Source organism: Periophthalmus magnuspinnatus, chromosome 1 (assembly GCF_009829125.3).
Source record: "Periophthalmus magnuspinnatus isolate fPerMag1 chromosome 1, fPerMag1.2.pri, whole genome shotgun sequence".
NCBI classification, from domain to species: Eukaryota; Metazoa; Chordata; class Actinopteri; order Gobiiformes; family Gobiidae; genus Periophthalmus; species Periophthalmus magnuspinnatus.
In genome coordinates this window covers 3341275-3357820 of record NC_047126.1, presented here as the reverse complement: position 1 = coordinate 3357820, position 16546 = coordinate 3341275, and the positions used below count along the sequence as shown (strand labels likewise).

Genomic DNA, 16546 nt, shown 5'->3' with positions numbered 1-16546 from the left:
AAAGGCCTTGAAGACTCAGTTAAAATACTCTCAAAGTATGGGGTTGACCGGTGGGATCGTGCCTAAATTGTTTGCATAGGGCCCATAATCTTTGGTGTTTCCTCTCAAATGACATAATAATGGCATTGGGCATTCACCTGTTGTTTGTCTTTACTGGGACCGGATGACCACACCCTCCTCTCATCCCACTCAGAACTCACCGTTTGAGTTTCATTAATAGATTCTGTTGGCTAAAATGACACTGCTTCACATATGAGTGTATCATTTTACAAACTAAGTAAAAATGTAAATGATGATCACACTCCAGCAGCTCTTTAGCTCCATCCAGTGGTCAAAGCTGCAAAACTCAACTTGAGGCAGAAAAGGAGGAAATCCAAATGAAAGTCAGTGCAATATTAGAACATGTTTACTTTACAGTGTGCCGTTGTACTTCTCAGTTTGTACAAAGCCAGTCTTTATTAATAATAAGTGCCTTTATGCTGAAACATCCACATGCAAATTACTCCAAAACACACTAATGCAATACAAAGGTCGACTTAAGATCAGTTTGTAAAAGAAAACATTGATTCAACCAAACAATAAATAAAAAAAAAAATCTTAAAATTCTGTACAAGACACATGGATCAGTGTATAAAAACCACTAAGAAACCTTGGTAGCTTAAACTGCTGTTAGAAATACACTTCTTTTGCAACTCTGCCGCTAGTATACAATATGTATACACTAAACAGTTGCTTCTGTTTTTGAGGTCTATAAAAAGGTGCAAAAACGGTTCATTGGTGTGAAGAAGTTCAACAAACTAAATGTTGAACCAGCTTCTCTATTGGCACTCGCTAAACGAATATCTCCAAGTTATCACCTAACAAACAGGCGAAGTCTTAAATTTCACATTTCAAAAACACTTTAGTTACATATCGTCACAACAGTTTCACGCCTCGTCGGCCTCTTTCCAACGACACACTGACAGAAGTAATGCCCACAGGCCTGACACTTTCACACAGAAGTGTCCACACTGACAAATGCTACAGAGGTTTGAGTTCACACAGGTCCACTCTGGTGTCAGGAGCCCTTATGTCCTATGAAGTCAGGGGCCTTTTTACGGAGCATTTTGAAAGAACTTGCATTGACATTTAACCCTGTGGTCATAAAGGACCCGTACTAACCACACACACGTCAGGGACCAGTGGAAGGGGCTGGTTACAACTAACCCTAGTTTTATGTTTATATTAGCCGTTTACCAATTCACTTTCACAGGTAAAACACTGGGAATAGTGTAGACAATACAAGAAAATATATTTTAAAAATACATATTTACTGGATGACTCGCGGTCACTGGTTTGGGACCCCTGCAATAAGACAGAACTTTTACAAACTACTGAGGCAATAATGTCGAGTTTTAAATCATGTTTGAAGTTTGTGTTTTCTTCTAATAAGTCAGGTGTTGTAGTAGTAGTAATTATAAAAAGCTAAACAGCTTATTTACCTGACATGTTTGGGTAGGAGGTCACTTACCAGCTGCTGATAAGAGACACGTCAGAGCAGTTTATACATTTGTCTTATTAGGACAAAACACAAAGTTCAAAATAAAAACACGACCAAATGACTTTTCTAAACAGATGTTTTGATGCTGAACATTGAGTTTTGGAGCCTCATGAGTGTCTGTGTGTCCGCTGGTGGGACCCGTGACTGGAGTGGTCCGAGTGGTCGGTGTGAGACGAGCCTCCACATTCCCCGTCCGACGCTTGATTCAGAGACAGACCCTTCGGGCAGGGCTCCATGGTAACAGCCACGCCCACACCGCTGCGGCCCGACGTCATGTGTGTGACCTCTGCCCATGTGTCACTCTCAGGGTCGTAACACTCCACACTGTCCAGAAAAGTGTTGCCATCATAACCTCCTGGAATAAACACACGGGAAACATGAAATGATTAATCAATTTGATTTTGTTTTGGCATTTAAGAACTAGACCAGGAGCCGACCATGTTCTCTGTGCAGCACTTTGGAAACATTTATAAACTGTGCTCTATAAATAAAGTGGATGGGATTTGGCCCCATGAATTTCTCATAATTTTCATGACATGGGTCATGATTCTCAGGCCCCAAATGTTTGGATACAGTTCAGTCATGGTGTTTTCAGATTCTGGAATGTGACGATGTCATATTCCCAGATGGAGGCAGGAGCCTGTTTCTCTCTGTTGATTATGTTGTACTTTGCCATGAAATATCCAAAAGGTGAATTCACAAATGTTGAACCTGATCATTTCTGTTAGTGAGTAGATGCACAAATTCACTGTTCTACCACAAAAAATGTGGATTTTAACAGTATTGTTTTCAGCAGCCCCCCACCTCTGTTAAATACGACTGTCCTGTAGGATGTTGTGACGTCGTCTAAACTCTGCAGTACAGACACTAACATTAACAAACATGCACACGGCTTCACTCACCCAGCACATAGATGCGCCCATGTAGAGCAGTGACTCCCAGAGCACTGCGTCTGTGCCTCATGGAGGCAGCAAAGCTCCATGTGTCAGTTTCCACGTCGTAGCATTCCACTGTGTTCAGCTGATTGGTGCCATCATAACCTCCCATCACAAAAATGTGATTTCCAAGAGCACACACACCTAAAGATAAGAACAGCGTGTTCACTTGTGGGAAGGTCACACTGCATTTATATGATTATTGTGATTTTCTCTTACCAGCCCCAGAGCGAACGGTGTTCATTGAGGACATAGACTTCCACTCGTCCCTCTCCGGGTTGTAGCACTCACAGGAACTGAGGCGATTTGCTCCATCAAACCCCCCGACAGCATAAAGCAGCCTGTTAATGACGGCCACGCCGACGCCAATACGACGGGTCAACATGGGGGCCACCAGCTGCCACTCATCCTTCTCTGGGTCATATCTGCAAAAACACTCATGGTCAGCCAATCACCTGCAGGATGTATGTACTTTTAGAACGTCTCAAGTGTATTTCATTAATAAATCCCACCCTCTTCTGTAACATTATACCAGCTCTCTTAAACGAGGCAGAGGACTGTTGTGTGGGGAATTTCTAACTTGAATTCAACTCCTTTCAAATGTCTGTTTGTAATTAACACATGTTTCTGTTATTCTGTAACTGATTACAGACAAAAGAAGAATTATATGAATAATTCAAGGACATTTTAACTTTTAGTTTGCCATACGACAAAACTACACTGTGTTGCCCCCAGAAGCAAACACCTGTCTTTAATAACACACCTTTCAACACTGTTGTGATGAATACATCCATGTGATCCACCCACTGCATACAGCATGCCATCGATGACTCCAACTCCGATTCTGTTCCGTGGGACGCTCATAGGCGCACAGGGGAGCCAGCAGTTATTCATGGGGTTGTAGCAGTCCAGTGCATTCGAGTCCATGTTTCCGTCGGGGGCGTTGTTCCTTCCTCCCACGGCGTAGAAAAGCCCACTGATGACACAGGCGGCCAGACCACTGCGAGGGACCTGGAGGTCGGCCAGCCTCAGCCACGCTCTAGTACAGGGGTTATACGCCTCCAGGTCACTCAGGGACTGGCGGAAGTAGCCCCCCGCACTGTAGATCAGCTGGGGAACCTTCGGCGTACGGCAGGGAATTACTTTGGTGGGTTTGTGGAGGGTGAGGTCCTGAAAAATCTGAGCTAGGTAGTCTTTGCACTCTGGATCCCACTCCAGAGACTGTAGCTGGGTCTTCAGGAAGTTCGGGGTGAGCGAGTGACAGCGGACCGCCTGAAGCAAGGCCTGGACATACGGTTTCCGGTTTTCACGGTCGTAGCGAACCCACGCCACGCAGGCATGAAAGACCTCAGACTCACAGCGCACGTTCAGCTCATCCCGGCTGATGAGGTTGACCAGCTGGCAGTGGGACAAGTTGAAAAATTCTTCCTGTGTCGCAACCTAAAAATATTTCAAGACAGGGAGATAGATGGAACGTGTAAATATAACAAACACAACAGCAGAGCACGAGTGTAAATGTTTAATTGTTCCAGCGCTAGTTTCACTGTGACACATTTTACTGTTAGTGTGCCACAGGTCATCCACACTCTGCTCATGACTCATGCTCTGCCCAACACAGCACCACAGAGACAAGTACATCAACAGCCGGAGTCGCCACGGTAACTAGTGATGTGACAAGTCGGCTCTTTTGAACGGCTCCTTAATGTGAATGGTTGGACCCAGATCAAATTCAAGATTCTTTTCCCAGACCAAGGTTTAGTTTGTTTTCCTCCCTTACAGTAACACTAATGTTCTTCCTCACAGTGGTCACGTGATGTTACTGCGGCGTGTTCGATCCGATGATTTAAACAGGTTTTGGCGCCATCTTCCTACCGGTGGAGGCAGGACGACAGCGCCATCTGCAGTCCGACTTCTTCAGGACAGTATCCCAGGTGTGTGAGAGTGAAAAGGCCCCTCGTCCTGGTTTAAAGTCCCTTGTGCATGTTTCTGTAATTCGATCGCCTTCTCTTCCTCCATAATGTGCTTCTCTTTTGCAGTGGTCACAAATGAGGGGCTTTTTTTTACCCTCACACACCTGGGATACTGTCCTGAAGAAGTCGGACTGCAGATGGCGCCACTGTCCTGCCTTCACCGGTAGGAAGACGGCGCCAAAACCTGTTTAAAATCAGCTGAACGTCACATCACAGCAACATAACGTGACCACATTGAGGCGCTAGTGAGCAGTTCAAACGGTCAGGGATGAAAACAAACTAAACCTTTGTCTGAAAAAAGAATCTGAGAAGAACAGAAAAACCTCACTGAACCAAATCCTTGAAATTTTTATGCATTTTTACAATGATTTACACTGTACCAACACATGGATCAACACATCAAAAAAACATATTATGACATATTATAATATTGTCATATTAATAACTGTTAGATTTTTTAATTAGTATTATTGTAGTGCAATGTTTTATTTAGATTATTCATAATTTCAAAGGTAAACACAATGCCACTCTCAGTTTGAAATAAAATGGATTCCTAAATTGGCTTCTGTCATAAGAATAAATATTAAAACAGCAGCAGCTTTTTAGGAAGAAACGTATTCAAAAGATTCAGATCCCATAAAAGAGCCGAAAGTCCCATCACTACCAGACATTTTTATTAATATCTGAGCATTGGGCCTAAACTTAAAACCTATCTCGTTACTAGACATGGGACGATACTGAACTTTTGTGTGACAATTATCATGGCCAAAATGATTGCGATTAACGATTAAAGTCGTTAAGGATATGAATAATTATAATTTTAACAGAGAAGATTATGGATAAACAGGAATGTAGACTGAAATTTGGAGCCTCACACGGCCCCCCGTAATACAAATGAATAGGAAGAGAGTCAATTCTGGGCCCCCTAAGACCCTGGGGCCCCCGACAACAGACCAGTTTATCCCCCTCGTTGACTCCCCTGTGGATAAGTCGTTTTTTTTCTGCACATTCAGGTGATATAAAGGCGATTATCTTTGTTGCTAATCATCACGATTATATAAAATGTCCCATGAACGATTATTGTCAACCCTTTTCATCACAATAAACGATATTATTGTTTATCGTCCCATCCCTACTCCTTACCTGACTGAAGTTCAGATAGATGTATTCGCGGGCTTTCTGGTGAAGCTCCGTGCAGCCGATCTGTTCTGCAAAGTTAGCGATGCCGATAGCATTACTGGGATCAAGTTGCTGGACCAGGAAATCACAGCAGGCCTTGACCACACAGTCGATCTGGTACATCACAGCCCCATTCATAACATGGATCACACACTTTTCCCCAACGGAGATGCTGGCGGTGTAGGCGAACTCAATGAGGCGATCCATGACCTGGGAACGAGAAGAAAAGAACACAAAGAGTCATTAAAACAACAAGTGGAGTCAGGTCAGCGTATTCATTAAAAAGTCTACAGGGACATAAATGTTGTTTTGCTTCTTCAGTACATTTCCTCATACCTGAAAACAATCTGAGTCATGATGAGTGACGTCAAAAGCACTTAAGTGTTATTTCTCTATCGTTATGTCTAAGAATTTATTGCTTATTGCTCAAAAATAGAAATAAAAGACTGTTTCAATCAGACCTATTCTGCAAAATTGACTTTTCAGAGCTTTGAACCATGTTGTAGTTGTTTTCCCCTCCTATTTACCTTCTCGAAGTTGTATTTGGAGTGATTTATGCATGTTTGCTCAATCTTTAATCGCTTATTTTCAAGACGCCCTGTTGCCGATCAACTCCTGCACGTACCGCTCTGTAGTTACTTTGTTATCCAATTTTATTTACACAACACTGCAGAATCCTCCACGTGTCTAGTCATTTTTCATACGAATGAAAGAAAAAAAACGCTACTCGCTAGTGTGATGTGCAGCTATCCACAGGAGGCGCCGACAGCTCTATGGCGGTTTTGTTGTTATGTTTACGGTGACGTCAGCTCCCAAGTTCTCACTGTAGTTTTCTAACACAGAAGTCAGAGGATTTGTTTCTTTTATTAAGCCGTTTTAGATAAATATTGTGATTAAAAATACGCAAATTATAGCACAATGATCCACTGTGTCATAGATTATAACTATAGAGCAAACACAAGCATATTAGGTCTGCTTTAAAGAGAGAACAGACTCACCTTCGGATGGATGCCTTCGATGGGAACCACCTCCATGCCGCACTCCTTCAGACCGTTGGTGAACATGGCCCTGAACACCGGAGAAGATGAAGCCAGCACCACTTTATGAGCCACAAAGTCCACAGCCTCCAGGTCTTTGTAGCGCACTCTCAAAGTGACGTCGCACAGCTGCCGCTCCAGGCGCAGCTCGTTCATGATCCCGAAGGCGACCGCCGTGTGGGACTCCAGGGTGTAGCTGAACACACGGTGGCCATTGCGCGTGGATGGAGTCACCAGCGCTTTGCATTCTGTCAGGCACTGTGTCATGACCTACTGTCTCCACCTGTGAAGTGTCCACCTCAACAACTGACCGACGTGTAGAGGGCCATCTCTGCACCGCGCACTGGCCAAAACTATGGGAACAAAAAGAGCCTGGCAGAAAGCAAAGTCTCACCTGAGGTCACACCCAGTTTATGTGGCAACTAACATTTCCTCGTCCTGTACCAGACAGTCCAGTCAGTGACTCTTGAGGCTTTACTGCATGGATCCATGGTGCTTTCCAGTTATTGCTGTGCGGCCAAAAGCAGTTACAACATCTTTATAATAAAAACCATCATAACTCCTCAGAAGAGATTAGTCATGAGACTTATTTCTATCTTGAGCCGTGTGAAGGACACTGTAGAAGAGGGAGAGTGTGTTGACTCCTCAGTGAAAAGGCGTCACGTGCCAAATGTGGAAGAGGACACCTTCCTCGAGGTTATCAGCCCAGGAATTTGTTTTCAGAGTTGTGTTTACGAGTCAGAAGTGGGTTCAGAAAACAACTGCAAAGAGAATGAAGTTTGGAAAACAACAGTTAACTGTCTTAAGCGGGAACAGAATCAACTTTCCAGTAAAAACTAAGGCAAAAATATAACTTCCTTTTTTTTTTTACTTTTACAGTGTATGAGGAACAAACTACATCAAACTGAAAATCAGGACTGCATCCGTCATCATCAAACTGTCGTCATGATCAACTTCATTCATTTCATTCTTTTCCTTTTTCAAAAACAAACGCTGTGAAATGTGTTTGTGTCATGCATAAATCTAATTCTGTACTCTGACTTATATTTGTCACATTGGCAGTGAGAACTTCAGCAATAATGTATCCAGAATCAAACTAACTAAACTGGAACATTCAAAAGCATTTTCAAAAACGAGTTGGCAGGACACTCAGGTACTGGACGCTCCAGCACCAATGAATCCACAATAGAGGAGATTGGATTGTTCCAGTTTAAAGAAACAAACAAAGCATTTTAAAATATGTTTGCAGGACGCTCAGGTACCGGACCCACCAGGTTCCGGACCCACCAGGTTCCGGACCCACCAGGTACCGGACCCACCAGGTACCGGACCCACCAGGTACCGGACCCACCAGGTACCGGACCCACCAGGTACCGGACCCACCAGGTACCGGACTCTTCAGCACCAATTAATCCACAATACAGGAGATTGGATTGTTCCAGTGTAAAGAAAAAAAACAAAGCATTGTCAAAAGGTGTTGGAAGGACACTCAGGTACCGGACACTTCACGTCACAGGTACAGTCGGTCACTAAGCAACACTGAGTTGACACAAACAGTTATACAATAGGTACAAGCCTACATTTAGAACACATGAGTAATCATTACCAGCTGTTATGATACAGCAGTTCAATAGCTGGGCTTAGTCACATGTCGACAGGCAGAAACGTCTCACAAACTAGTATTAACTTTTCTATTGTTTACCCATTAGAAAAAAGTATGAGGTCTGCCTTTACTTAAGCTCACTGGAACACAAAGCACAGACCAGAGAAGGGAAAATAAACAGTAATACTGTTTATCATAATAAAAACATATACGGATATATCAATTGGCCGATATATTGGGCTGATATTTGGACTTTTTAAGCGTAGCACAGGCTGATATTTTGTTTTGGACAATTTGCTACCTAAAAAGTACACACAAAACTTTATATTAACACTTCAAAAATAAAGAGCTAGTTGCACAAAACGTGACTGCACAGCTCTTTTGTGGTTTGTGGTAAAGAAAGCGCTTGGGGGAAGTACATTTATATTACATAATTAGGCGGAAATAATCAAAATTGGTCCAACATATAAGCCATCGGTTGCTCTGGATTCTAAACATTCGGCCATGAAAAACTCCATATCGGTCAGTACTAGCGATGGTATGTGCGGAGAATGTGCAGAAAAAAAGTGTCTTCTCTCCAAGAGACGAGACTGAAAACCCACCTCTTCTCCCTGGTATTTAATACAAACTGGAAAGGATATTTTGATGTTTTATTGTTCATTGGATATCAGATTTTGAGATCTAATAAAGTTTCAAATGCAGTGATTTTGATAAAGATTTGTGCGGAAATTTGTTCAACAGAAACAACAGAATCTATCATTTTTTCAAGCTGTTTTCTTTGCTCAATCTACGAACGTGGTAAAAATAAACCCTCAGAGTTTTCAGCAGGTCTCAAACAATAGTAAAAAAAACTTTCACTTTTCAGTCTTCTTCAAAAATGTAGTAGACAGTAAGTACAGATACTGCTCTGAAATGTAGTGAAGTAAAAGTAAAAAGTATTAAAACTATTCAAGTAACATACAGATACCTATTTTTTTACTTACAGCACTTTCCTACTTTTACTCCCATGACATGAACAGACTGATTCTACTTTGATTTACGACCCCGTCTTTCCCTCCATGTTTCTGAGTGATTCAGTTTCGTAGAAAATATTGCACAACTCTATTACTCTGAGCAAATCCAAAAGTGACACACAGCCTCCTCCAAAATGTGCTTATAGCTTCACTGCGAATTCTGCATGTGCCATATTCAAAACCAATTTAATATACTATATGAACTCACTATATAAATATAAATAATCATACTTAATCAGGTCGTTTCCCCTAGAATACCAGAGCCATCAAATGTTTTTAGGGAGGGGGTTTGTTTACGGGGTTTGTTTGTTTAGGAGTTTTTTTTAAGGGGGGTTTGTTTAGGGTTTTGTTTTAAGTGGGGTTGTTTAGGGGGATTAATTTAGGGGGTTTGTTTAGAGGGATTTTGTTTACATCCTCAACACATTCAAGCAAAATTTAAAGTATATAAACAACACTTAAACCAGTTCCTGTCAGCAAATAGATTTATGATTAATGCCTCTAATTAAAGTGAAACCCAGTGTAAAGAGTGACTCAGTGTGAAGGTGCTGTAGAAGTAACCTGTCCAAACAAAACATGACTCCTTATGTAAACTTGCCTGGAAGAACTGAACACCTTAGCTTAAAAATACAACATTATTTTGTAGCTAAAATGTAAAAATAAAACCAACAGTTATTAGCCATGCATCTGTGTCGAATCTGCAGCGTGCTATTAAAGCTACGTGTTTGTTTACGCGTGAATATCACACAAGTTTTCATGATAAACAGAAATAAAGCTAACAGCAAAACAGCCTCTAATAACACAAACAGGCTCCTACTGCTACGCCTACCCGCTACAAGGCATCTGTCTGGAGCTATGAGACGATAATAGCGCGGGATATTTTAATTAATAATGACACTAAACGGGGAACAAAAGACACTCACCAAATCTAGCTCAGATCGTCCATCGCAGTTTGCCACAGAGGAAGGAAAGAAGGAGGGGAAACCTGTAACTCACCATGACTAAGCAATGTACCCGGCCTCCCACCGCCTTCACAATAAAAGCCTCTCTCCACCGCCACGCATAGTCAGCAACGCGCCAAACCGTGTCTAAACTTTTATTGTGAAAGAGCCTCGAGTAACGGAAAGCAAAGCAGGCCAAAATCTGGTAGAACGCTTTCGCTTGTAGCTACTCAACGGTTTGTTCAGTGGTTCTTGTGTTAAAGCAGCTGCAACTGACAAAGCTTAAGGTAAACAGCAAATTTGGCTCAGTTTAACGGTTTGTAAACGACCTAATTGTAATAGAATTATTTAATCCACATGCTGCGGTGTTTATACGCTCAGAGAAATGTATAAATAATGTTTGATTATTTGAGAAAAAGGAAGCGACTGTAATAAATTCATGGGTCAGGTTATATTTATATATAAATAAAATAAAATAATAAAAAAATAAATAAACGAAGCGACTGTAACAAATGCATAGGCCAAGTTATATATTAAAAATAAATAAATAATAAAAAATAATAATAATAAACGCATCACATCGGCAGAGCTATATATTAAATAACTAAAACAACGAAGTGACTGTAACAAATGCATAGGCCAAGTTATATATTTAAAAAAATAATAATAAAAAAATAAATAAATAATAATAATCACTCCAAAACAATGCGCAGTACTCCACACTAGATGGCGCCATAGCCCAAACCACGACCTGTCTATTTTCAGCATGTATTGGTATTTTAAGTGCCTGCAAAACATGCCCAGGTAGGTCATGCATGCTCATATGGTGTATCTATACCCTATATGCATTTTTCTATATTTAACACAGGGAAATATATCACAGGGTTCGAGGGGCCCCACTTAAATGTTTAGTGGAATCTGTTTGATTGGCAGCACTTGCAAATGATACGAATTTATTTTATATTAAATGTAAATGTTCCCTATGCTTATTTCTGGCTATTCAACAAACTTGGACATAGATTAAGATAATAAAGACAGTTTTAATTAAATTGTAAGACACATTTTTCCTTATATGTGCCTGTAAAATTACCATATGTAATTATTCAAAGAGTTTTTATTGCTAAAACATGCATTTTTACAGTGTGCAGGGTTCCAGCTCCTTAGATTTGACCTATCTTCATGGGAATAGACAATAGGTCACGAACCCTCCACAAGAAAAGTTACATAGTGCACCTTTAACGACTGTAAATCCATTCTTTGAGCGCATATGGATCGGATCCGCCTCAGTCAACGCTCTGTGGACAGGAGGTCAAAGTGTGGTTACAATGTTATACACGGATGACAGATTAGAGAAACAGAGAGATAGTCCTGTCTGAATCAGTGCATTGTTATGAGCTTTATAAACCATCACAGTTACAACGACCTTTGAGTAACTCGTGGTATATAGGCCAATGCCATTACCAGATGTGAAACAGGGAGGCCAACTTCAGGCGTAGCTTCTTCATAAACCGCTCTTTCAAGGATGAGATGTCAGTCCCCCACAAAAACAGACAGAGACATGCAGGCGCTTTGACTGGAGCACAATAAATACACTTGAAACATGACCCGACTCTTCAGTGGAAAAATGTATTTCTTTTATAAAAAGAACAATATTTTGTTGCTACGACATTTTACAACAGATGAGATACAAAGTCTGTAACATACGATAAAAACACTGTACACTGCCTCTGTGGGTCAGCTTTCTCAGACTGAGTGATGGTATAATATGAACATGTTCCATCTGGACAATAGCATCACTGTGGATCACACAATAATTTAACAGAAATATGTCGTAAATAAGAAATCATGACTTTATTTTAACTTGACACAGATGAAAACAGAAGTACTGGAGCTAAATACTGAGATCACTGTGACCTTTAAGGAAATGGGAAAACCCCAAGCCACTTTTCCACAGTGTTTCAAACGTAGTTTCAAAGGAGAATTGTGATTTCAAACGTTTAACTGGAATGAGATTGTACACATTTTTTCTGTCATGTCTGTTATTTTTCTACAGCCACAAACAGGCGACAAAGACCCACCATGGACTCGAGCCAGCGATAATCAGGTGGACACTGTCACTTTCACTCTGTGTCAACACATGAAGAGAAGACACTTACAGAAAACATAACCACACTTTAGTTCACCAGGAACCAGCCCAGTGACCTGGGTCTGTTTCATGAAAAAATGCAGTTTCTTTACTTCATAGCTTGGTACTGATTTTCAGTGCATGTTAGTTTATTCAATATTTACAAAGTTGTAGAGTCACCTGCAGCTTTGTACAGAACAGATTCTCTGTACTACACAGTCCACTGTTTTACTGTTTCACAGGTCTGCTCATGTGTTTGGCTTTTACTTCAGTCATTTACTTCTGACGTTGTTTTATGGCTTGATCAGTTTTGGGTAGAGGGTCTTTATTGGAGGTGGGCTGAGATTCCCAGAGGAGATGGTGGTCTCCAGGCCTCCCTCTAACTTCTGTGATGCCACTTCAGTTTTACTGAAGCTGCACTCGAGGAAAGGCATGCCCAGCTTCTTCACCTGACCGTCACTGGTGATGAGACACGGTCTGCAGAGCAGCCTCAGGATGGCCCGCCTCATGTCTTTACTCGTCAGGGTGTAGATGATGGGGTTGAGGAGGGAGTTGACAATAGCTACTCCCAGGAAGTACTCCACCTTATAGAGCACCCTGCAGCCGCCTGTAGGGCAGACAAAATCCAGGAGCAGGAGGATGAAGAGGGGCATCCAGCAGGCGATGAAGACCCCCAAAACGATGGTGACGGTCTTCAGGAGGGCGATGTACTTCTGTGACTTTCGGGCTAAACCTTTCCTGACACTCCCAGTGTATGTCAGTCTTTGACGCTGTGTGTTGTTACGTACAATACGGAAAACTCTTATATACAGGACCACGATGGCCAGTAGGACTGCGGTGAACACAGACACGCAGAAGAGGATGTAGCTTTTGGAGTAGAGGGGCAGGACGGTGGAGCACTGCTCCAGTCTGTGCATACAGTTCCAACCCAGAATGGGCAGGACTCCCAAGAACCCTGAAAGTGCCCAACTTGCTCCGATGAGAGCGAGCATCCGCCCTTTCTTTGCTCCGTGGTACGGTCTCATGGTTACCATAGTAACATGGCGCTCAATGGCAATGGCCAATAAACTGATGACGGAGGCAGTGAGGGTGATGAAGACCCCTCCCTCTCTGATGAACCACAGCAGAGGGGTCAGTTTTAGAGAGTTAGGTCCAGACATGATGATGTTGGCCATGTACGTGATTCCAGCCAACAGGTCCGACAGGGTCAGGTTCCCCAGGAGATAGTACATGGGCAAGTGGAACTTTTTGTTCCTCCAGATGGCAATAAGGACCACTGCATTCTCCAGAACAATCAGCAGACACACCACCAAGAAGACGATGCTCTCCGGCTTCAGCCCGTCACAGCGGTTCTTCAGTTTGCCTGTGTAATTATAATGATCCACAATCACAGAGTTGTCCAGGTACTCCGAGAAGAAGTGCAGATACGAGTGAGGAGGAGGAGGGGCTGAGGAGGGCGGGATGGACGTGGTGTGTCCTGTCTCTGTTGTATTCATGTTCTGCTCCACTGGTCCAACGTCTCTCTGGAAAGTTTATGAAGTCAATTTGTTTCTCATCTTTTGACAAACACGAGTTTGGAACCAAACAAATGTTTCTGGATTATTTGATCATGTTTCATGGTCGATTTAAAGGTGAATTATAATCCCTCCAGATGGAGTTGTTCTTTGTGCCAGTGGACAGCGCTGATGAAGAAGAACTGCAAATAATAAAACAGACACTTCAGACACAGCTCAGAAAACTCACACATCAGACTGTGCAGGTTAATCTCTACCATCTGGTCTTTCTCACTTATTTAGTCTAAACATTTGACTTCAGGTTTGAAGATTTTAATCTGAACAATAGTCAGATACAATAAAAATGGTTTTGGTCTCTATTAATTAAGCTGCAATAAAAATACAAAAGAAACAACATGACCCCGTAACATCAAACAGTGATGAGGAGTTCTGTTTAGCAACTGACTTTACAACTTCACAGACTCACTGTGTCGTAAAAGCAGCATCTGCCTCGTATTAACCAAAAATGTGATTATTATTACCTTGAAACGGCAGTGACTCCCTTCTCCTGCGCTCCATATGGTTTGAGTGATGGGAATCCAAACATGAGCAGTCGGTGACTCAGGGGCAGACTGACAGAGGAGTGAGAGTCCACGGAGAACACACAGTAACTCAAGAGAGGGGCCGTCCCAACACCAGGCTCTCCTCCTCCTCCTCCTCCTCCTCCTCCTCCTCCTCCTCCTCCTCCTTATGGTCACCCCTATACAATGTAATCATGTATGTTTTGTTTGGAAACACTTAAAAACTATTTGAATAAAACATAACTTTATCAATAAGTGTTCTTATTTACACAAAGACACACAATGAGAGCACTTAGACTTAGATTTTTCATGTTTGCCCTATTCAAAATACAATACGAACAAAAACAAACAAAAGAAATAAGTATGTAAGTCCAAATAAAACATTAAAACACGTGCAGGTGTGCGTGTAGAAGTTTGGTACCACATTATTACTTTGTGACTGTGGCTCCAAAGTGTCCAGTTTTGCTTGTCCTTGAAGTATATGCCATTTTTGGTGCGCAAAACAATCAAAAGCTGCTTTTCCAACATTTTATTCAGTAATTTCTAACTCAAGTAAACCACGTATTTTAGTGAATTTAGTGAAAGTGACCTATTTTTTACCTTTTTATATTCGCGGTACCATCCATTCATGTGTCCCACCTTTTACTAAATAGCCAAGATGAGTTTATTTGTATGGCACAGTTCAAACACAAAGGAATTTAAAGCACTTTACAGGATAAGAAAGACATTAAAATCACAATGCAGCAAATCAAAACATAAATAGTCATCAGAAAATTAACATTAAAAGAGAAGAGTGCGAATGTCTGTCTTCACAAAATACCATTGTCACCACTAAAAGCTCATGGGCTAAAGTGAAGTCTTAAATAAGGTTAAACACAATAGCATACCATGGAATATTCTAGGTAAAGCAAAGCGGACCCTTCAACCAGAAAAGTGCGCCTTTACGCTCTGAAATGGTTGTTTCATTTTCATTTTCTGCTTTGTTTTACGTGTTACCGTGACTAAAATCCTTTGTCTCCTTAGGTTCAGCTGCAGATTTGCTCATTTTACACTTGTCTATTGCGTTATTTCACATCACAATATAATCCATAAGGAGTTTGACAGGTGTTTAGTGATTGCACAACTCATCCATGTGCAGTTTACTCAAGGCTTTACTGTATATCCTTCCCACACTGGAGCTGACGAGTGTGGCATCTTAAATAAAGATCGACTCCAAATAAACTGTTGTGGATATTGTCATTATTACGACCTTGTAGCTGCTAAAAAAGACATATTAACCTGAATTACATTAGTATCTATCATGTTAGCCGCCACGCGCATTTTGATTCAACGTATTTATAAGAAACTTGATGTTTTTTTGGTGCGATTAAAGCCTCTGCCAAAGCGTTATTGTGCAAGACACTTCTCTGGACATGCTTTTATTGTCTATGAAATCTGAACTGTGAACTCCGCCGTGCTCGTCTGTTTGGAAATGTTATTAACTTTTGTATCTTGCACGGCTAAACTGAATCGTTCGGAGCCTTGGATTTAAACATTTCCGAAGCAGAGGCCACACAATATAAAACACACATTTATACACGTGAACAAGTTTTGACAAGGCCTCTGTGCAGCGTAACGAATGCTTTGTTCTTCTTCTCTTCTCAGTTGTACATTTATCCGTATCACTTCCTTGTCGGTGTAATATTCCTCTCGTTTCTCACAGCGCGTATGGAGGGATTGCCTCGTTCCCACACATGTCGGCGTGCTTTGACTTGCTGCGCCTCCTCACCTGCTCTACCTTTCCTCCGGGGCTCGCTGCGCTTCATCAGGACACGACAAGCGAGGCCTACAGGTGAGCGGGACTGTTTATAGACTCAACCTCCGCCTTTCATTGGCTGCTTCTTGTGTGGATTTCAAAGGCTTAGTTTTTTTGCCCCGAGCTCACACAGTCCCACTACATACCTGCACCCATAAACAACCCCCTTTTTTTTTGCAGTTAACGCTCCAGTGCTGCAAAGAATTCAACATTTTTCTTAATCCAGAGCTCGGTCCGCTGCATTCTGACGGTTGGGACACCTTTGTTTGAGTTATTGTGTTGTTCCTGTTCAAACAGTCGCTCTTTGTGAAACCAGTTTGTTATGGGATTAGTGCGT

The 16546-nt window shown here is 41.8% G+C and overlaps 2 protein-coding genes across 2 annotated transcripts; both read right to left on the bottom strand.

Annotated features, from left to right (window-relative positions):
• Positions 1-385: 385 nt before the first annotated feature.
• On the bottom strand, positions 386-10237 carry keap1b (kelch-like ECH-associated protein 1b). Its single transcript, XM_033967419.2, has 7 exons — positions 10198-10237; positions 6623-7422; positions 5589-5834; positions 3239-3915; positions 2695-2900; positions 2443-2619; positions 386-1895 (listed from the first exon to the last, which is right to left on the bottom strand). The coding sequence occupies exons 2-7, from the start codon at positions 6926-6928 to the stop codon at positions 1648-1650; spliced, it is 1860 nt and encodes a 619-aa protein (XP_033823310.1). The 5' UTR covers positions 6929-7422; positions 10198-10237; the 3' UTR covers positions 386-1647.
• A 1622-nt stretch (positions 10238-11859) lies between these two features.
• Positions 11860-14462, bottom strand: s1pr5b (sphingosine-1-phosphate receptor 5b). Its single transcript, XM_033968481.2, has 2 exons — positions 14376-14462; positions 11860-14036 (listed from the first exon to the last, which is right to left on the bottom strand). The coding sequence occupies exon 2, from the start codon at positions 13834-13836 to the stop codon at positions 12634-12636; it is 1203 nt and encodes a 400-aa protein (XP_033824372.1). The 5' UTR covers positions 13837-14036; positions 14376-14462; the 3' UTR covers positions 11860-12633.
• Between the last annotated feature and the right edge of the window lie 2084 nt (positions 14463-16546).